Genomic DNA, 24,332 nt, shown 5'->3' with positions numbered 1-24,332 from the left:
AAAAAATTAATGGTTTCACTTAGAATGAAGACTAAAATTATTATCATTGGCTAACAAACCTTGGTCTCTACATACCTCCTCAGTTTCATCAGCATTTGATTTACATTGGCCTTTATTCATATTGCTATAGTCTGAATATTTCAACTCCCCCCACCCATAATTCATATGTTAAAATATAACCCCCAACGTGATGGTATAAAGAGGTGTGCTCTTTGGGAGATAATTAGGTCATGAAACCACAGCCCTTATGAGTGGAATTAGTGCCCTATAAAAGAGGCCCCGAGAGCTGTCTGTGCCTTCTGCCATGTGAGAGCACAGAGAAAAGACCACTGTCAATGAATCAGGAAGTGGGCCATCACCAAACATCAAATTTGCTAGCACCTTGAACTTAGATTTCCCAGCCTCCAGAACTATGAACAATAATTTTTCTGCTCCTTAGAAGCAGTTTATAGTGCTGTGTTTATAGCAACTGTCTGTATCAATGTATAGTGCTATGTTATAGCAACCTAAATGGACTAAGACCAGACTCTTGATCTCACCTTGCTTACTCCTGGTCAGGGAGGCTTATATATTATTCCCTCCACTTAGAATAAACTCCTTGCCCCATTATCTTTCATAGTATCTGGCAGATAGTAGAGACCTTAAAAAATACATTGAAAGACTAAATAATTAAATGAACTGTCACCAAAAGCAATGAATATATCAGCATTTTATACGTGCATTATCAGCTATGCAATGAATTACAGAAAAATCTGTTTATCTTACTAAAGACATTATGACTATTCCATACCCCAGATGATCTATTAGGTCAGTTTAGAGGTTATAGTTTATTTTACATTGTTTTTCTACCTTATATATTTATTCAAAATTTATTGAATATAAATAAAAGGCCAAAAGTTTTACATTTGGTAATAAATGCCCAAAATATATTTTATATAAAAAGTATCAGTTTTTATTAAAATAACTTTGACCCAAGTTTATTCTTTATAAACGTCTGTTGTAACTCTCCAATGTAAAGAAGGCAAATTGGTGATAAAGTTATTTTTGTTTTATTTTTTGGGACAGAATCTCACTCTCTGTTCCAGGCTGAAGCGCAATGGTGCAATCTTGGCTTCCTGAAACCTCTGCCTCCTGGACTCAAGCGATTCTCCTGCCTCAGCCTCCCGAGTAGCTGGGATTACAGGTGCCTGCCACCACACCCAGCTAATTTTTTTGTATTTTTAGTAGAGATGGGGTTTCACCATGTTGGCCAGGCTGGTCTCAAACTCCTGACCTCAGGTAATCCGCCCACCTTGGCCTCCCAAAGTGCTGGCATTACAGGTGTGAGCCACCACACCCAGCCATAAAGTTTGATGAACCTACTCTGACATGTGTTTTTTCATTTATTTTAGAAGAGTCTCCTCAAATGACTTTTTATATTAAACCTGTTCAAAACGATTTCTAAACCTCAACTCTGAAAGGATGCTCACCAAATACTTAAATGCACTTCAGAAGTGAAAGCAAAGATGTATTTTCTTCCTACTTGCATATAATGAAAGTTAATAATACAATCCTATTGATAAGTATAATTTGCTAATGCATTCAAACACATGGGTTGCCAAAGTTGGTATACATATAGTATTGTGAGAGGAGAGTCTATTTTGATATTTTCTGAGGATAGATTATCATTTTGCCTTTTGTACACGCTTTTCTGTTGCTCTTATATGACTTTAATTTTTTAAAAAGTGTTACTTTTTTTAAAAGTACATACTTTTGTTCTCTGATAGAACAGTATGTCTTTGTAATTTGGTATAGATTCAGAAAAATATTCCATTTGAAATCTGGGCTTTGAAATCACATAAGCATATAATACTAGATAGGTTTCAGTTATTTTCAAAGCTTACTGAATATGCTTTTCATCCTCTAAGACATTAATTTTTAAAAATCCATCTATTTGTTGACTCTATAAAAGTATGTTAGGAATCTTTAAATTGCAGGATGTCATATTACAATATATTCACTCAAGGTCAACAAAGAGTATTTATTCTTAGTTGACTCCTTCTTGTCTTAAGAACATGGTTGAACATCTTCTGTTTTCAAAGTACTTTATCTTAAGCTTCCAGTTACTTGTCTTAGCAATTCCATCATTGGCCAGTTGTTCATTCTATTAATCATCTCTAATGATGGGATAAGGCTAGAAAAAAGATTCAGAATAACAGTTTCTTTGCAAAGATTTTTCATAATGTATCTTTTAACATTATATTATGGTTTCAATATTTGCACCTCCTCCAAAATTTACGTTGAAACTTAAACATCAATGCAACAATATGAAGAGGTTGGGCCCTTAGGAGGTGATTATGTCATGAGGGCTGTGCATTCTATACCTTATAGAAGGGCTGAAGAGAACTAACTAGGCCCTTTTCCCCTTCTGCTATGTGAGAACACAACATTCATCTTCTCCAAAGGATGCAGCAACAGGCACCACCTTTGAAACAGAGGCCAGGTCCTCACCAATGAACCTGCCAGTGCCTAGATCTTTGACTTCCAGCCTCCAGAACAGTGAGAAATACATTATGTTATCTATAAATTACCAAGTTTCTGTTTTTGTTGTGGCAGGATGACTAGGGCATGTAAATATGGGTATTACACTCAGAAAACTCATAGATACAAAATTTTCAGTAAATGGAAGATGCTTTTCTTGCTATTTTAGAATTTGTAAGTTGGCATATCTGTGTATTTTTCTTTATACCAAGGAATGAAGCAGTTGATATGCAAAAATTATTGGTTTTCTGGAATTTAAATTAGCTAGCCGGTGGTAGAGAGATGACAAGAGTTTAGCAACTGCTGAGAGAGAGAGATGGTAAACAGAAAAATGAGAATAGAAGAGACTTGAATGAAATCTATTAAAAGAAAATGAAGAATGGAGATAGAATAACATCCACACATGAATGAAAAATAGTAAAAGCTTTTACAAGGAGGAATTTAAGAAAATAGACAAAAAGTTGTAGGAGATAGAGAAAATTAAAAAAAAAGTATAGATACCAAGTGGTTACTGAGTTCCTATTATTTGCCAGATACTTTAATAAAATGCAGCAGAGAAAATCAAAGATGGACAGAAATTTGTAAGAAAAATTGTAGCACACAGAATGAAGTATGTAGAAAGTATTATGAGTGTTCTAAGAAAGAAGTGGCCAATATATCGTGCAGGTTTGTGTATGTTTGCATGTGTGTGTAAATGTTTTTAGACAAGAAAACATTAAGGAATATTGATTAATGATGAAGAAACATTAAATATGCTTTAATTTAAATTGAAAATATAATTATAACATATGAATAACATATATTTATCATTTCTTATGTGCCGGAAATATACTACATAATTTTCTTGAATAACATTAGTTAATCCTAACAGTAATCTAACGAAAAAGTTACTATTATTCTTGATTATGGATAGAGATCAGAGTCTTAGAGACCACTCATCAAAATCGTACGTTAATATTTTCAGGATTTGAAAATGTTTGATCTGATTTCTAAGCTCATGCTCTTAACTACTAGGCCTTAAATATTTATTTTATATTCACACACTGCATGTTTTATCACTTGTTAATCCTCTGTTTCCCTTTTCTTTGTATATATGAATCTATAAGATTTGAATCATAGTTCCTCAAAACTATTTCATTCTTAAAATCTTTTTGTAATCTATTGCAGGTGACACAGACTATTACTACACTCCCACTTTCGCAGTACAAATAACATTCTTTCAACTGCAGCCTGGAGTCAGTCTAAAACACTGTATTCAGGATACAAAACTCATGTAAATGAAAGGCTGACTTTCACAGGACCAACTGCAGGACTTGAGTACATGTGGATTTTGGTACCTATGGTAGGTCCTGGAACCAAGCCCCAAGGATATTGAGGGACAACTGTATTTTCATCCCCAGAACTTAGCATAAAACTGTCATATGGTAAATTTAATGAATATATTTTGGAGAAATAGACATATAATAATATTTTATCACAACTTCCATCATTTTCCTAAAGTTCCAGGGGGTGTGGCCCACATCATTGTACTTTTGTGATTCCTACACCACTTATTACTAAGGTAGTAAAATACAATGATTAAGAGTGTGGCAGCATGATAGGGATTGTATTGGATCAGTAGGGCAGTATTAACAATATTGAGTCTTCCAGTCTGTGAACATAAAATGTCTTTCCATTTGTTTTCTTTAATTTCTTTCAGAAATTATTTTTAATTTTTAATGCACTAATCATCAGAGAAATGCTGATACAAATGCAAAAATGATATATCACCTCATGCTTACTAGGATGACCATTATAAAAACAAAGCAAAAACAAAAGACAAGTGTTGGCAAGGATGTGGAGAAACTGGAACTCCTATATACGATGGGAATACAATATGGTGCAGCTGCTATGGAAAACTGAAAAACAAGTTCTTTAATAAACTGAAAACAGAATTACAATATGATCCATAAATCCTACTTCTGGGTATTCATCCAAAATAATTGAAATCGGGATCTTAAAAAAATATTAGCACTACCATGTTACTACAGCACTATTCACAATAACCAAAGTGTGGAGACAACCTAAATGTTCATTGACAGATGAATACATAAAGAGAATGCAGTATATACATACAGTGGAATATTATTCAGTCTTAAAGAGAGGGAAGAAAATCCTGCAATATTTGACAACATGGATAAACTTTGAAGACATTATGCTAAGGAAAATAAGCCAGTCACAGAGAACCAATACTGCATACTGCATGATACCAATTCTACAAAGTATCTAAAGTAGTGAAACTCACAGAAGCAAAGAATAGACTGGTGCCAGGGGAAAGAATAGAATGGTGCCAGGGGTTGGAGAGTGGGAGAAGTGAGAATATGCTAAACAGCATGTATAGATACTTAGTTATGGAAGATAAAATTTCTAGAAACCTGATGAATAACATTATGGTCTAAAGATAACAAATACAGTATTGTTAAAAACTTTAAAATATTTTTAAAAGGTAGAACCTCTACTTGACTCTTCTTGCAAAAATAAAAAAAGGATTTGGCAGCATGAGCCAGGTGCCTGAGCCATCTTTATGGCTGTTAGATGTAGGATTTGTGTGAAATTAAGCAAGATAGCTTGAAATTTTAACCTTCTGTTTCCACATCTGAAAAACAGGAATAATAATCAAATTTAGCTTGTCAAATTTTGGTGATGATTAAATAGATTAAATAAGATAGTATATACTTGATTGAACATTGATTTCTTATTCCTTTGCCAGAAATCTGGCTCACCCCAGAAAATGCTATTTTTCTGTAGCCCTCTCACTAGTGGTGAATGTTTTATCATATTCTTCCACTACTAGGACCTGAGTTGGGATAGGTCCTGTTTCTTACTCCTTCTTCCCTATTACCACTGCCCTCTTGCTTAAAAACAAACAAACAAAACAAATAAAAAACACTTGGTATCATATCATCAAATTGACTATATTTCCTCTTCCTCCATTCTCTCTTGAATCCTCTCCAAACTCAGTTTCCTTTTCAAGTTTAGGAAAGTTTGGAAAGAGTTTCAATTACTCTTTAAATTTCCAATATTTTAATTCAAACTGGTATCTTTGTCAAACTATATTTATTACATATTAATTCCATGGGGTTCCTCTGATAATCTAAAGTAAAATGTATTCTAAGAAAGAGAAAATTAGAAGGAATGTTGTCCAGTGAACTACTGACACTGCACCCAACCCAGTACGTGAAATGTGTATTCATCACGGACAACTTGTGGAATTCATTAAACAGGACAGCAGCAGTGCCTTTCTCCAGTCAGTGTAAATGTAGTTTTTGAGAGGAGGACATCAAAAATGTGACATTTGAAGACAATCATTATGTGTTTTCTTATTGCTTTGGATTATCATCTGTCTCTATCCAACATAAAACAAAATCCACAAAGATGAGATTTTCATCTGTTTTGTTGTCTGCTATATACACAAGAGGTAGAACAGGGTTGGGCACCTAGTAGCCCCTTAGAAATAAAGCTATGCAATTTTGTATAAAGCTATGTAATTTTGTGTAACTTAAATGTAATAATACATATATTAAGTGTGCTATCTATAAAATACAATGTGTGTGGATGAAAGTATATGGTATAAATATAGAGAAGAATATTTCTAAGGTGTTTGGCACTTACAAATACCACAAACACTAGCTGTTATTAGAAACCGGATGTGAGCATAACAGGTATTACATAATGCTTGCTATACTTGAATGAATGAATAAATGAATGAATGAATGAAAATACTCAGCATAAAGCATTATTAATATTTGTTTATAATGATATATTTTTTTTTCCTGGGGAGATATCATCAGAATTGCATTCCATGAATCCAGCAGATCATGTGTGGACACATCTTGGATACAACCACATAAAATATTGATGACTGTGTTAACAATGTTCTTTTTAAACATTATCTAACTCAAAGCCTTAACAGATCTCATCAGTATTCCAATTGTTCAATGAAGAAACTTAATAAATGCAAACTAGCTGAACAGTCTTCACTGAGCATTTAGCGGGGCAGCCCTTAGGGGCAGTATAGGATCTTACAAGAGTAGGGAACATTAACAGCACGAACTGGGCCACTGATGTCAGGAACAGTCACTGCATTGTGATCCACTAGCGTTATAAACAAATACTCAGAAAGGCAGCTAATAATCAGAGATGAGCAAAGAAGAGAGGAAATACCTGAAGAAAGCATGAATTCATAGTTTGAGTTTTCTACAAATATTTTTCTAAATAACACACAATCATGGGATAAATACTAATTTGATCTCTAATAAATTACATATATGAAATATAACAAAAATACTCAACATAAAGCATAAAGAATTATTAATATTTGCTTATAATGCTCTAATTTTTCCTGGGGAGATATCATCAGAATTGCATTCCATGAATCCAGAAGACCATGTGTGGACAAATCTTGCATACAACCACATAAAATATTGATGACTGTATTAACAATGTTCTTTTTAAATATTATCTACGTCTAAGCTGAAGAGCTCTCATCAGTATTCAAATTTTTCAAGGAAGAACAATACATATGTAATCTATAATTGCACATATATGAGAGATTCAGTTAGTGATAGCCCATGATGTGACAAATTACACATATACGTATGTGTGTGTATGTGTGTGTGAGTAAATTTTTAGAGATTCACTTAGTATTTTGTCTATACATCTAATTTATCTAGATTTCTTGTTTTCCTAACAGGATGCAAAAAAGGTACGCTGTGGGGTGGATAATATCTCCTTACTAAATATTTATTGACTGATTTTGTCCCCACGTCATTGACCAGTGTCATGTAAATCAAACTCTCATTACCTATTTTTGAATTGTTGTTTGAACTCCAGCTACTATCCTCAAAGCTCACCAACTTGCCCTTCTAGCTGAGGCATTTTACCTCTCAATCTACTTTTTATTCCATGCTTATTTATTTCATTAATCACAGATTGGGTCATTCTGCCAAGTCCTGAGGAAAACATAAGTAAATGAGACAGTCTCTGTTCAGGATTTTATAATCTAACCATGAAAACAAACATTACATGACATATTATAAATGGAAAGATGGACATTAATTTTGATTGGGTATCATCAATATTAACATTGGAGAACAATATATAAATTAGTATCAAGTAATAAGTAGAATTTTAGTAAAATCTGGAACGATAAACTTTTGTTAAAATTTTACATTATAAAATAACAGGACAGCATGTGGCTACTGCATTTCAAGCTGAGATAACAGATTTGCTCTCAGATTTCCCACAGAATAGTTGAACCACAATGAGAAAGCAACTTAAGTTCCCTGCTTCTTTATAGTTCCCTTATCTCTAAACTAGGCATAACAACAGTGAAATACTAATAATTATTGTTATAATCACAAGGACCCTATGGAGTACTTGTGAACATTAAAGAAAATAATCTATATAAATGGCTTAATTAATAAATTCTAAATAAATGTTAGTGGTTATTATTAGTGACTGATGCTTACACATAAAATGACTATTGATATGATTCATAATTTCAAGAGACTTGTTGAGTGGTGTATTAGTCTGTTCTCACGCTGCTAATAAAGACATACCTGAGACTAGGTAAAATATGAGGAAAGAAGTTTAATGGACTTACAGTTCCACATGGCTGGGGAGGCCTCACAATCATAGGGGAAGAGCAAGGGACATCTTACATGGCAGCAGACAAAGGAGAGAATGATTACCAAGCAAAAGGGGTTTCCCCTTATAAAACCATCAGATCTCTTGAGACTTATTAACTACCAGAACAGTACTGGAGAAACAGCCACCATGATTCAATCATTTCCCACCAGTTTGCTTCCACAACACATGGGAATTATGGGAGCTAAAATTCAAGATGATATTTGGGTGAGGACACAGTAAAACCATATCAAGTAGGTAGGAATTATGTGTATGAAATAAGTAGGAACATTACTTAAAGTTATATGAGAAGGCACTAAATACAATCAGTGGCAAAAAATGAACCCTACAAGCAATCAATCAAGAACAACTTCTAGGAAGGAGGGAGAAAGAGAGAGAGAATGAGTATTGTTGTAAACTGGAGTTCCACAAAGGAAATTGAGCTTATAAATGAGCCCTGGATAGACGGATTATGAGAAAGAAAAGGGCAAAGAGAGAGGGTACAATAAGAAAAGCAAAAAGTCTTTAAAACAATATAGACAGAAGGAAATAAAAATTTAACATTCCAATAATAGAAAAGAATACAATGTGAGTAAACAATTGGTGTATGTTGAGAAATTCTGGGAAATAATATGAGTAGGCAAAGCAAGACTATATCACAAAAGGGCCAAGAAAGCTAAGATGTGGACACAACCCAGTAGATAGTGGAAGACAAGTTAGAAGATACTTGAGAAAAGTACTGTTTTAGGAAATAGAGATTAGCGGTTCACTATTTTATTAATAGCTGAAAGAGAGAAGCTGAGTCACTTCAACTTCTGCAGTAAGCAAAGCCACAGTAAGCAAAGTGGCCTTTAAATCCATGGGGGAATGTATTATCTCACTCTCATGGTGCATATCTATCATGGGTAGGTGAAAGCAAGGGAAGGAGAGATCCACTCCATCTTGTCACTCAAGGATAAGGACTGACTGAGGCATTACCTTTTATAGCTGAACCATCTGTGATACATATCTTCCTAAGTTGTTTTGGCAGAAGAAAGAGAAAATGAAGAATTTCACGTAGATTTTTGTTGCATCAGCCCAACAATAATACGTCATACTTGCTTATATTTCAGTGCTCAGAGATAGTTATACAGTCCTGCCTAATAGGTGAATATTTAAACGACTCATCAGAACAAACTGAATATTTGCAAAATATAACTGTTTCCTACAAATGCAATGTGACAAAGGTGTAAAATTATTTATTTATTTCACAAATGCATATGGAACAACAAATGTGAACTAAGCTACAAGATTTCAATGACAAAAAAAACCACACCTACCTTCCCAGTTCTTATATGCAAGGAATTTAATGTCAAATTCCAATTTTCATTGAATAATCTAGGACTAAGCTGTCCTAGGAAAAGGGAGTAAATGTAGATAGAAAATGACATATTCCCTTGTACTGCCCCATTTATCTCATCAGTCATTCTGCTTTGAAGGAATTATCTGGTCACATTTTATCTTCTATTCACATCTGCTACTTTCAAGACCTTTCTTTCCCTCCCCTTTCTTTGAGATTTTCAGTTGCTGCTCTGCCTTGTCTTCTGTGTCCATTCTTTTTTTGTTTTGTTTTTTGTTTTTTGTTTTTTGTTTTTTGTTTTTGTTTTTTGTTTTTTTTTCTTTTATTATTATTATTATTATTATTATTATTATTATACTTTAGGTTTTATGGTACATGTGCGCAATGTGCAGGTAAGTTACATATGTATACATGTGCCATGCTGGTGCGCTGCACCCACCAACTCGTTTACACTGTTGGTGGGACTGTGTCCATTCTTAACTCCAATCTTGGGACTCAGCTGGAGTCACAGATGCTTGCATCTGAGCCCTCTGCATTGCTCAGTGACTAAGGCAACTGAATTAGGGCAGGGATACCTGGAATAGCTCAGTTCTCCACAGCAGGTGGGGTCTGATAAAAGCCATATGCCTAAGACCCTGCAGTATCAAAGAACTAAGATTCGCAGGCATACCTAACTGGCATCTATCTCTATTGCAGTGTTATGGGCTACATTGTGTTCCCCAAAAATTCATATATTCAACCTCTATCCCCTAGTAACTCAGAATGTAACTATATTTGGATATAGGGCTTTTGAAGAGATAATTAAGTTAAAATGAGTCTCTTAAGGTGAAACCTATAAGAAGATACTAGGACACAAGGAGAGACATCACGGGTGTGCCTGTACAGAAGGGCAACAATGTGAAGAGGCAGCAAGAGGGTAGATATTTGAAAGCCAAGAAAAGAGGACTGTGAGGCAACCAGCTCAACTAGTACCTTGATCTTGGATAATTCCAGTCTGCAGAAGTGCTTAAATTTCTGTTGTTTAAGCCACCTAGTCTGTGGTATTTAATTATGGCATTCCTAGTAAAAGGACAATTTTATCTCTGTTTCCAATGAACATTTCAATCCCATGGTAGGAAAATGACAATCTGCCTAATCTCTGCCACCTCCTAACAAAAATCTTGTTTTATTAAGAATAAAACAAAACATATTTTATATATTTCTCTTATAATTTTATTAATGTCTGAGGTACTAGAAAATGACACATAGGTATTGTATGCTTTGCCTTATTTGAACTCACGATAACCCTATGAGATAGGTAGTACCATTTTCCTCATTTTATAAACAAGAACAGATGACTTAGATCAAGTAACTTGACTCTGATAACACATAGGTTAAGTAGGAGAGCTCATTCATCTAACACGGTTACCTTTCATGACAATGATGATGAAAACAGCTAACAGAGTATCCATGTGACCATTATTTATCTAAACCCCTTACATTAAATAATTGAACATTCATAATATTCCTATAATGTAAGTATTCCTACTAGCCACGTGTTATAGACAAGGAAATTTAAGCAAAGAGATATTGAGTAATTTACTATAGCCACAGAGCTACAGTTTGGAGCCAGGATTCAGATCTAGGCAGTCCAAACTGAAGGTGTGTATTTTTAACCACCACATTCTGCTGCTTCTCAAAGTTCGGAGTAGGTATATTAGGATCTGGTAATGGCTGCTGAGGATATTTTAAAACTTAGGTAATGACTTCTGCTATTGTATACTTTTAGAAAACTGGATTGCGATCAAAACTGTCCAGTACACGCTATTTTGTTACCTTTGGATTCTTTAATACCAAACCTTGTGTGATTGGGGTCATAGCACAGCATGTATGATCGTCATTGCTGCAAATGGATAACTATACACATCTTAAAAGCACCAACTCAGTGTTATTCAAATTTCCTGAAATTTCCATATGCCTCTCAAGTTCCTTAACTTGAAAACTCAAAATTCTTCCTGCAAACATTTTCTGATTATCTCTACTCCAAAATGTTTTATCAGTTAATCAATTAGTTAATTAAATTTTTAATTGGCAAATAATTGTGCACATTACATATTTTGGGGTACCATGTGATGTTTTGATATACATTTACTTTGTGAAATGATTAAATATGCTAATGCACAAATTTATCACCTCATAAACTTGTCATTTTATGGTGAAAACATTCAGAATCTATTCTTTTAGTAATGTTGAAACACACAATGCAATATTATTTATTATTGTCACCATTGTGTACAATAGATCACTGAAGCTTATTCCTCCTCTAACTGAATTGTTATAACCTTTGATCAACATCTCCTCTTTCCCATTTCATTGCTCACTGCACCCACCAGCTTCTGGTAACCACCAACCACATCCAGTGGATAGCAAGTTAAATAATAGGAAGTTAGAGAAAGCAGACAGTTACAAAGGATATGATGTTATTTAATTGTTCAGAATATATCAAATGTGTTTATTATAGGATACAGCCCCTTATGGAAAAATAAATGAGAGTGGGGAAATTTCAAAATCAGACAAAAGTAAAAAGTACTATGTTCACCAGAAGATGGAGTAGAAGTCTGATAGGGAGACACTCAGAAAAGGTCAGTAAAAGAACCTCTGAGAAAAAGAAAGTTGCAGGAAAGGTAAATCAATAATGCTGTTTGCTGAAATGCTACAAAATTATAGTACTTGTCTAAGGAAGTAGTTACTGGAAGCCATAGAGAGTGCACTTTCAGTATAGTCACAAGAAAAACCAAATTGAAGAGCTTAAGGGAATTGGTGAAGAAGTGGTAGCAACAGATACAAAGATTTGACAGAATATCCAACTAAAGAAAAACTCTATTATGAATTGTATAAGTCACTGATGACTCAGAGCCAAGCAAGTTTATAATTACATTTTTGCTCAACTTCAATTTCTATGAAAAACATTTACAATGAGTTCTGCTTTTTCATACAATTAGAATGTGGGCATTTTTCAATCGTTCTAAAATTTTCAGGTTATTAGAACCACAAAGACAAGCATCCACCTTACCGGATATTATTGATTTTATACGCATTGCCTGTTCTCTGAATTAGACCTTTTATTTCTTTTCCCTGTCTCATCAGGACAAATAAGAACATCTGGGCCAGGTGCAGTGGCTCACACCTGAAATCCCAGTACTTTGGCAAGCCAAGGCGGGCGGATCATGAGGTCAGGAGATCGAGACCATCCTGGCTAACACGGTGAAACTCTGTCTCTACTAAAAATACAAAAAATTAGCCGGGCGTGGTGGTGGGCACCTGTGGTCCCAGTTACTCAGGAGGCTGAGACAGGAGAATGGCATGAACCCTGGAGGCGGAGCTTGCAGTGAGCTGAGATCGCACCACTGCACTGCACTCCAGCCTGGGCGACAGAGTGAGACTCCGTCTCAAAAAAAAAAAAAAAAAAAAAAAAGAACATCTGAGTACCAATACTGGGATACTAAGTTACCTCAGAAATAACATCCTTGGGTAAGGGGTATGGGTGTGGTGGGGTGTGTGTGTGTGTGTGTGTGTGTGTGTGTGTTTTAGCAGAAAGAGAATCTTCTAAGTACAATGAAATGGGCTTCTATTTATCAGTACCTTTTTTCTTCTCTCTCTTTTAGTTCTGTTGCTTTCCAGGATATACGCATGGCTTTAACAGAGTCTATTACTGGAATACAGAGAAGCTATTGAAGTAATCCTTCAAGGCATAAGGTCAGAACTTAGAGAAGTCACAGAGTTTATATTTCTGAACCTGATTAACCAGAAAATTGTTCTAAAGCAAGAAAAGATATATGCTTTCAAACTGTTATCCTACAACCAAATCCATTTTGAAGGCACGAGGATCCACAAGATTACTCACCTTCAGAAAAACAGGAAGATAAGAAATGCTGGTCTTGGTACAACCTAATGAAAAGACACAGCTGACATTTCATATGAAGATAAAATTGAGATTGTTTAGAAAGAATTTATTGGAGTTAACATTGAAAGTAACAATGGTATTTCTTGTCATCCCTTTCTAAATGGCATATATGGTATGTAATCTAGAAAATGTACATATACATGTAGTAGCTTACAAAGCTTCCAATAAAAAAGACAAAGTCTCAGGATTTTGCCATCTAAGAAAAACAATGTAGTTACTATTAAAATTTGAATTTAACCTCTCAGAATAAAAATAGTCCAGGTTTTTGTTTATTTCTTTGCTTTTCCAAGATGGTTGACTGACATTGGATGCTAGTTCTCAGAAAGATCAAAGTTACAGGTGGATGGTAATGACTGAATGGAAAACAGTCAGATGAGAGCCAGGACTCTTTCTGTCAGAGAACCCACAGAAAGAAGCTTGGGTACAGAAAAAAGAAAGCAGGAAGAGTCTGGCAGAGATTGACTCCCAAGGAACTTAGAGACCCCAAAAAAAAGTATAGCTGGGGGTGCTTCTCTGTTTCCCTCACGCTGGCAACAACCTGCTAACCATAAAATTATTAGAGAGTCCTTCTACCCTCACAATCCTGGGTAATGTGTCTGTGGCAATTTGGAAAATTCCCAAAGACAGGAATCTGTGTTGTTAGCTCACACAGGGGTACCCACACTCTTCTCAGGCCTGAACTGAGATGTCAAGTGCCGTACTATTGTGCACACATAGTGGGCCACTGCTGTGCCATTAGAACCTCAGCCATTGAGTCACCACATCGCAAGATTCCCTGCAAACATACCCCATAACCTGTTCTGACATCCACAATCAAAGAGAAACAGAGAGTCCCTGAGGAACTGTGGATCCCTGCTAATGTAGCCCTCAGTGTGGCCTACCCCTGGGGAATGGGGGTTCACAGCCCTCCAAAGCCTGCCTTGAGAGAAAGGAAATGTAGTGTGACACAGATCACTGAAGGGAGTGGCACCGGCAGCCGGGAATGGATATGGAGAGGTAGTCATCTTCTGCTCCTCCCATCTACTCTTGCAGACACAGCAGAGAATCTACCAGATAAGGGCCATCCCTTGTGAAATTGGAGTGAATTTTTCCAGGATTTTTCACAACAGCTACACCTCCATTCAAAGTGAGCCCCTGCCACAGAGGCTTTCATGAAGGGTGAGACCCATCTCTTCCCTTCTTTACAAAGAAATAGTGTCCCAGCAACTGAAGGCAGACAAGCTACAAAGTTGCCTGTCATGAACTTGGGAAAGAGGATTTGCCCTGAGCCCATTTTGTTGGTAGCTGCTGGAGGGGCATACCCATGGTCTCCAGCTGCACTATGGCCAGGAGTCAAAGGACAATGTATATTTAAACTGAAGGTCATGAGCAAAATGCAACAGTGGCATCATGGGGAAGCAGATCACGTTCCTGCCTGCCCAGGATGAGGACCTGGTATAGGCCTCCAACCCCCTTCCATTGAAACATTGCCACAGCCCAACAAGATCTCCACCAGCTAAAGCTTGTCAGGGTGGGTGCCTCCAGTCATTACTGGGCTACCAGAGAATGAGCAGGTTCTTATGCTTAAGTGACATCACTGGACTGGAGAGTAAACTGCACCATCAAATGGAATACTTGTTCTCAGAAAGGTACAGGGCTAGTGAATAAGATAAGCTTCCTGAGACCTCTGTACTCTCAGCCTCACAAGAGATAGTGTCAGCTGACACATCTAACACATCACAAAAACAGGCAACATTTAAGAAAGCCACCATACAAAGATTATCCACAATCAAGGAACCCATACAGAACTTTGGCACACTGAAAGCCCTCCAAAACAAAGCATATCATATACATCATAACATAACCCACAGTCATTCCCTAAAAGAAAAATAAAAAATAAATAAATGTAAAGCTTTACCTAAATGATAGAAAATTCAAAAATAAGAAGTGATGTCTCCTTTAGATGAGAAAGAATCAGTGCATGAACTCTAGCAGTACAAAAAGGTAGAGTGTTTTTACATCTCTAAAGGATTGTACTGGCACTCTAACAATAGATTCTAACTAAAATGAAAATTCTGAATGACAGATAAATAATTCAAAATACGTAATGCAAGGAATCTCAATCAGAAAAAATGATGAAGGATATAAAAGGCAAAATAGCTGTATAAAAAATAGAACTTCATGAATTGAAAAAGTAACTAAAGGAATTTCAAAACATAATTGAAAGCTTTAACAATACACTAGACCATGCAGAAGACTGGTTTTTTGAATTAGCCCTGTCAGACAAATATAAAGAAAAAATAATCTTAAAAAATGAACAACTCCTTCAAGAAATATTGGATTATGGAAAGCAACCAAATCTATACTTAGAGGAATTCTTGAGTAAGAAGAAAAGGAAAGAAACATGAAAAATATAACTGAGGAAATAATTGAGGGAAATTTTCCTCATCTTGTCAGAGAGGAGGACATTCAGATAAAACAATTAAGAGAACATCTGTAAGATATTATACAGATGAACATCACTAAAGCATAAATTTATCAGACTATCCAAGGTCAATACTGAAGAAAAAAATCTTAAGCAGTAAGTGTCAAATTATCCATAAAATGTAGTCCCATCAGACTAACAGTGGACTTCTCAGCAGCAACCTTCGAAGCCAGAAGAGATTAGAGGTCTATTTTGAGTCTTCTTAAAGAAAAAAAAATTATAATAAATGGCAGCCAAAATTTTTATATCCTACTAACCTTAGCTTCATAAACAAAGGAGAAAAAAAGTATTTCCCAGACAAGCAAATGGTAAGGGAAATTTTCACCCATAGACTGGTCCTTCAAGAAATCCTTAAAGGACTTCTAAACATGCAAATGAAAGGACAATAATTGCTACCAGAAAAGCACATATAAGTACAAAGTTCACAGATTCCATGAAGCAATTACACAATTGAATATACAAAGTGACTAGCTAACAACAATATGTCAGGAACAAAACCTCACATGTCAATATTAATCTTGAATGTAAATGGCCTAAATGCTCCACATAAAAGATATACATTCGCAAATTGGATGAAAAAGCAAGACCCAACCATCTGCTGCCCTCAAGAGACTGACCTACCGTGTAATGAAATCCATAGCCCCAAAGTAAAGGGTGGAGAATGATGTACTACACAAATAGAAAACAACAAAGATCGGTGGTTGCTATTCTTATATCAGATGAAACAGATATTAAATCGAGAAAGGTAAAAAAAAAAAAAAAAAAAAGACAAAGAAGGATATAATTCAGCAAGATTTAACTGTCCTAAATATATGCACCCAACACCACAGCACCCAGATTAATAAAAACAACTAGACCTAAGAAAAGAGATAAGAAAGTCATACAATAATAGCTGAAGTATTTAACAACTATGAATTATATAATCTGTCTGGTGACAGCACCAGATAGATTATCAGGGCAAAAGAAAACTAACAAAGTAACTCCAGACTTAAATTGAACTCTTGATCAAATGGATGTAATAGACATCTACAGAAAATACCATGCAACAACCACAGAGTATACGTTTTTCACATCTGTGCATGGAACATTCTCTAAAATTAACCAAATACTTGGACTTAAGGCAAGCCTCAATAATTTCAAAAAAATCAAAATTATGTCAATCATCTTCTCAGATAACAGAGGAAATAAAATTAGAAATATATATCAGCTGGGTGCAGTGGCTCACACTGGTAATCCTAGCAGTTTGGGAGGCTGAGGTGGGTGGATCATTTGAGGCCAGGAGTTCAAGACCCACAAGGCCAACATGGTAAAATCCCATCTCTATTAAAAATACAAAAATTAGTCGGGTGCTAGTGGTGCAATCCTATAATCCCAGCTACTCAGGAGACTGAGGCAGGAAAATCGCTGGAGTCTGGGAGGCGGAGGTTGCAGTGAGCTGAGATAGCACCACTACACTTCAGTCTGGGTGACAGAGTAAGCCCTGTCTCAAAATAAATAAATAAATAAATAAAGACATATCAGGAGAAACTCTCAAAACCACACAAGCACGTGGAATCTGAACAACTTGGCTACTGAATAATTTTAGGCTAAACAAGAAAATTAAGGCAGAAATAAGAAAAAGTTGAAATAAATAAAAATAGAAATACAACTCACCAAAACCTCTGGGATACAATGAAAGCAGTGTTAAGAGGAAAGTTTAAAGCACTAAATGCCTACATAAAAAAGATAAAAATATCTTAAATTAATGATCTAATATCACACATCAAGGAACTAGAAACATAGGAACAAACCAAATGTAAAGCCAGCAGAAGAAATAACAAAAATCAGAGCAGAACAAAATGAAATTGAGACTGTAAAAACCAAACAAGAGATTAACAAAGCAAAAGTTGTTTCTTTGAAAGGATAAATAAAATTGATAAGACTGCGATTTAAGTTAATCAAGGAACAAAAAGAGAAGATTCTAATAAGCACAACCAGAAATGGTAAAAATGTGGTGTTACAACCGATACCACAGAAATACAAAATATATCCAGAGAGTAGTCTATGTAGATTCTCAGAGAGTAATCGTGGTAGACTATGAACATCTCTATGATCCAAAACGAAAAAACCTAGAAGAAATGAATAAATTCCGGGGAACAAGTAACCTGCCATGATTGAACCAGGAGAAAATTGAAATCCTGAAGAGACATATAACGAGTTATGAAATTGAATTACTAATAAAAAATCCATTTTCCAAAAAAAGCCAGGACCAAATAGATTTATAGCCAAATTTTACCAGACATAGAAAGAGCTAGGACCCATCTTGTATGAACTAATAAAAAAAATTGAGGAGAAGCGACTCCTCTCTAACTCATTCTATGAAACCAGTGTCATCCTGATACCAAAACCTAGCATTGAACACATACTCGCAAAGAAAACTACAGGCCAATATCCCTGATGAATAGACACAAAAATCTGCAACAAAATGCCAGTGAACCAAATCCAGCAGTGCATCAGAAAGATAAGTTGTCACAGTCAAGTGGATTTTATTCCAGGGATGCACAAATGGTTAAACATATGCAAATCAATAAATGTGATTCACCACATAAACAATTTTAAAAACAATAGCCATATGATCACCTCAATACATGCAGAAAAAACATTCAATAAAATCCAATATCTCTTTATGATAAAAACCCTCAACAAACTAGGCATTGAAAAAAACATACTGCAAAATAGTAAGAGCCATCTATGACAAACCCACCCACAACTAATATCATACTGAATGGGAACTGTAACAAGACAAGGATGGCCACTCTCAGCAATCAGGCAAGGAAAATAAATAAATGTCTTCCATATTGAAAAAGAGGAAGTCAAATTACCTCTGTTTGCTAATGACAATCTTACACCTAGACAACCTTGATATTTCCCCCAAAAGATTCTTTTACCTGATAAACTACTTCAGTAAGATTTCAGGATACAAAATAAACGCTTGAAAATCAGTTTCATTTATATGGATCAACAACACTCAAACTGAGAACCAAATAAAAATCTCAATTTCATTTACAGTAGACACAAAAATAAAATATCTAGAAATATATTTAACAAAGGAGACCAATGAGGTAAAAGATGTCCGCAACAAGAACTATAAAACACTGCTGAAAGAAATACTACATGACAGAAACAAGTGGAAAAATATCCCATGATCATTGTTTGGAAGAATCAACATCATTAAAATGACTGTACTGCCCAAAGTGAGCTACATAGTCAATATAATTTCTATCATAGTACCAAATTTGTTATTCATAAAATTATACAAAAAAAAATTCTGAAATACATATGGAACCAAAAAAAGAGCCTTAATAGCCAAAGCAATCCTAAGAAGAAAGATAAAGTTGGGGGCATCACATTATCTGACTTTATACTATAAGGCTATAATAAAAAACAAACAAAACTCAGCATGGCATTGGCATAAAGATAGACACATAGATCTATGGACACAATAGGGAAACTAGAAAATAAAACCACATATGTATAACCACGGTGTTTCAACAAACCTGACAAAATTAAACATTGGAGAAAGGTCACCCTATTCAATAAATGGTGCTAGGAAAACTTGCTAGCTAAATGCAAAAGAAAGAAACGTCACTCCTATCTCTCACCATATGCAAAAATTAACTAAATGAATTAAAAATTTAAATTTAAGACCTAAAACTATAGAGATCATAGAATAAAACCTAGAAAAACCTCTTTAGACATTGGCCTAGGCAAATTTTATAAATAATACCTCAAAAGCAAATGCAACAAAAACAAAAGTAGACAAATGGGACTTAATTAAGCCAAAGACTTTCTGCACAGCAAAAGAAACAACTATCAGAATAAACAGACAACCTATAGTATGGGAGAAAATATTCACAAGTAATATATCTGACAAAAGATTTATGTCTGGAATCTATAAGAAAAACAAATCAACAAGAACAAAACATATAATTCCATTAATAAATGAGGAAATAACATAGACACTTCCCAAAAGAAGAAATGGAAGTGACCAACAAACATACGAAAAAACATTCAACATCACTAATCATTAGAGAAATACAAGTTACAACAAAAATGAGACACCATTTCATCCCAGTCCATTTGGACTCTTTATTATTATATATATCCTCAAAATCAAAACAAAATAAACCACAACATAAACGCTGCACGCATCTTAGTTTACTTAACTGTGGAAAATATATTCGAACAATGGCTATGTTTTACGTATCTTTTTAAATCTCTCATAACATACAATTTTGCATAGGGTCCTGCTTCCTCGGCTTTCCAAGAATACCTGCTTCCTAGGTTCCCCACACTCAATTTGGGATCAGGGCACATGTCCCAATTCAAATAAAATTTTCAGGATCACTAATGCATTAAACGATAAACTCAATATAAATCCTAATTTTTTTTTTTTTTTTTTAAAGTCAGAGTGTCATTCTTGTTGCCCAGACTGGAGTGCAATGGCATTGTCTCGGCTCACTGCAACCTCTGCCTCCAAGGTTCAAGCAATTCTCCTGCCTCAGCCACCCAAGTAGCTGGGATAACCGGAGCCTGCCCCCATGCCCCACTATTGTTTTTTTTTTATTTATTTTTTATTTTTTTTATTTTTAGTAGAGACAGTTTCACCATGTTGGCCAGCTGGTCTCAAATTCCAGACCTCAGGTGATCCACCCCCCTCCGCCTCACAAAGTGCTGGGATTATAGGCGTGAGCCACCCCTAATGCTTTTTTATCAGGGCAAAATAACAAAATGATACACCATAAACTATAAATTTATTATGTACTCTAATTTTTTAGTAGCTCTATCAGCTACATTCTGACTTTTTAAACATAAAACAATGCTATCAGCCTCATTTTTGTTACTAGTACTTGCTTAAATCTACAATCATTAACCAAATGAAATGTCCATTATGGAATTGGCCATCTACAAATTTTATTGTTTCGTCTAAAACCATTCCAGCATTTGAAAGAGAAATTTTTAAAGATTCAAAATTCAGCCAAAGTTTTCAAGTAAAAAATATTGTTATATATTATTAAAAGTAATAATCATATAATAAGTTGTCCTGATACATAATTTCACACAAAAGGATAATAATAGAATATTCAATTTTAGGATAAAGCATTTATTTAAAAAGCAATCCATTTTTTTCTTCTAACTCCCTTATGTTTAATTAAAAAAATACATAGAAAAGCAGAATAAATTGTTCTTAATTTAAAATCCAGAAGTGTACTATTCTTTAATATGGATAGTCTGAGGATAGCTTAAACACATTTTCCTTCATTTTTCTCTGAAGCTCCTATGTATGTAAAATCATAATAAGCTAATGTAACCAGTAGATTACCTATAACAAGTGTTATTTTCCTTTTGACTTTTTCTTGCTTGTCTCTCTTCTGTTTACTACCATCACCACTGCCTTCTTTGAACCTAACCATGTACCTGCAAACCTAAAAATTTGGATAAAAATATTTCTTCAAGTTATTCATGTCACATATTCCAGTTTAGTGCTAGTTTGTGTTAGCCATTATTTACCTAGTCCTGATTTCAGCCCTGCATGGTACAGGCTCATGATTTTATATGGATTAAAAGAAAGGAATTATGAAAATCATTTTCTGACATACATAACTGAATGAATGAATAACACCAATGTCAAAGAGTCTCTAAGGGAGGTTTGAAAGAGATAAAGGACTCGGAAGAGTCTGGGTGCGGTGGCTCAAGCCTGTAATCCCAGCACTTTGCGAGGCCGAGGAGGGATCACCTGAGGTCATGGGTTCAAGACCAGTCTGGCCAACATGGTTAAAACCCATCTCTACTAAAATACAAAAAAACAACAACAACAAAAAAAATAGCCAGGTGTGGTGGTGGGCACCTGTAATCCCAGCTACTTGGGAGGCTGAGGAAGGAGAATTACTTGAACCTGGTAGGTGGAAGTTGCAGTGAGCTGAGATCACTCCATTGCCCTCCTGCCTGGGAGACACAGCAAGACTCTGTCTTGAAAAAAAAAGAAAGAAAGAAGTGGGAGGAGACCTAAAGAAAGACAATGCATCATTACATCTGGAGGCACATTGGAGAATACAAGCATGGAAGGAATAGTGAAATATATACACAATTAGAAAATTGATAAAATGCTATACAAAAAGTAAGTTTATCTGCCATACTTCCCATTCCTTCAATATTCCTAAGAACTGAGTCACTTCCAAGAGGAGAAACCCTATAAAGCTTTCTAGCTGTGAGTATAGGGGAGTCATCTGTGTTCATATAGTACATTAAAGTCATCCCCACAGTGCTGTATCACTTGGCGAGTCTGAAATTCCACTAGGCTTCAGAAAGTTGACTATGTGATGTCCAATAATGACCTGATAATCTCATATTAGAGTCAATGCAAATATATTTATAAGACTAAGAGCTATAACAAGCTTATGAAGAAAACCAATTTATAGCATTACAGGTTAAACCAGAAGTGATTTCCTCTGTTAACTAAAATTACATTACTAAAAAGTCATGGTTCATGGATGTCTAATGCGAAAAAAGACAGATAGTGAATACTTTCCTGCTCAGTGTGAACACTAAATAAGAATGAAAATAGAATGCCTTATTATATAAAGTAATACCAATACATTGATTTCCAATCTACTCCTCTGGCACAATTTAAAATGCGTTCTTGAACTATAGAGTCACGACTCTTTTTCATTTCAATGTGTTTTCCTTCAAAATAGCAGTTATTTATACATACTGCTTTTAAAAATCATTTTTAGGCTGCAGATTTGCAATCTCCATAAATGTCAAAGATGTGAAGTTAAATTCAGATGCACTTGAAGTAAACACTGTGTTAACTAGCAGCAGTGTTCCAGAGATTATGCTGCCAATTTTATGAAAGGGAATACTATTGTGAATTATTTTGCAAATCCCAAAAGAAGTTTATCCCTCACATTATTGAAGACTGAGAATGACTTAATATATGCACAACTTGAACACTGTTTGTGAAAAAGCCAAACCAATTCATCTATCTTCTGATCAATCAGTTTAGCCAAGCAAAGCACAAAATAAATGCACATCCTTTGCTGCCATTAAGAGTAACCAGTTTGCTTGTCTGTGCACCATGAATGCCAAACAAATCTTGATAAGAACGATGAAAAGTTAAAAGAAAAGAAAGACAGGAAAGAAATAAAACTCAATTTTCTTGAATAGGAAATTTCTAGGGAGGAAACATTTTCCATTTTTGTCTTCTATCAAATTTAACATATTATATATATCCTAACTCTCATGATGGGCTATTCTAAGACAGATTCTGCCAATATTGAAATACCTAAGACAGGCACAATTGGACCATTGCAAACATCATGTACTAAATGGATTCTAAGGAACCTGAAAATTAATGAATCTTTCTAAAATGACAGACTTACTGTTAGGGGAAAGCTCAAGAAATCAAATACCAAAATACCAAATATTTTTTATTTTTCTATTCTTTCCAAAGAAAGAAATAGTGGGGGATAAAATAACGCAATGCCCAGTTAAAGTGCCAACACCAAAACAACTTATGGCTGCTACTTCCGACCCTATCGGGGGGTCAAATTTTGTTGTCTTTTGTATTTCTACCTTTGTTTGAGAACTTTGTTTGCATATAGTCAAAGGTTAGTAAATACAATTTAATATTGTTTCCATAGCAATTAAGCATTTACCTAGTTAGAATAAGCATTCAAACAGAGGTCTTGCATTAGATTTTCTACTAAACTGTATTCCTTCTACCATACTGCAATCTTTATTAAGAAACAAAGGACATCTGATTTCACTTTTCTAAGCTTATTTTAGTTAAGGTTAACTATTACATGGAGATACTAACCTTTCAATAATAAACTACAAATTAGCATTATTCATCTCTGTAGTAATGTTTTCAATGTAATAACAAAAATCCTGGCTTGCTCTAAAGGTCAAGCTAAAAGCAACCTTACCATCATCATACTGTCCCAAGCAGATTTCAAAGAGAGAGCCCAGGATGGTCCCTGAAGCTAAACATGTCCAGAGATAAAACTGTCGAAACATCTTCTGTCAAAGTTCACTCGAAGCTGATCTGAAATAAGAGATAGAAAGAAACATTTGACATGTTCATTAATCTGTTATAGGTAAACACAATTGTCACAGCACAGAAAAGCCTTAATGACTTCATAGTTAATTACCTGTGCCACGTTATCCATTAACAAAGTAACACACTGGTTTAATGCACTGGAACTGTTTATCAACATAAATTTGCAGACAAGTCATCTCTAAGGAAAGACATCTTCTATTATTTAATTTGCCAGCAAGTAGGTTGAGAAGTTAACATACTAATATCAGAAACACATTCTTTAAAATTTAAGACCTTATGGGTAAGTCAAATGTTAATC

At 34.9% G+C, this 24,332-nt stretch overlaps 1 protein-coding gene across 4 annotated transcripts in view; it reads right to left on the bottom strand.

Moving 5' to 3' along the window:
- PCDH15 (protocadherin related 15) overlaps positions 1–24,332 on the bottom strand; it is a 1,016,126-nt gene that overhangs the window by 853,820 nt on the left and 137,974 nt on the right. For all 4 annotated transcript variants that reach the window (XM_063669967.1, XM_063669968.1, XM_054435813.2 and 1 more), the window contains exon 2: positions 23,901–24,019. In XM_063669967.1, coding sequence (XP_063526037.1) covers positions 23,901–23,991 — 91 coding nt within the window. In that variant the 5' untranslated portion in view covers positions 23,992–24,019. The remainder of the gene's footprint in view (positions 1–23,900; positions 24,020–24,332) is intronic.

The sequence above is a fragment of the Pongo pygmaeus genome, chromosome 8 (genome assembly GCF_028885625.2).
Source record: "Pongo pygmaeus isolate AG05252 chromosome 8, NHGRI_mPonPyg2-v2.0_pri, whole genome shotgun sequence".
NCBI classification, from domain to species: domain Eukaryota; kingdom Metazoa; phylum Chordata; class Mammalia; order Primates; family Hominidae; genus Pongo; species Pongo pygmaeus.
Note: the sequence above shows the minus strand (reverse complement) of the source record. Positions and strands in the feature narration are given on the sequence as shown.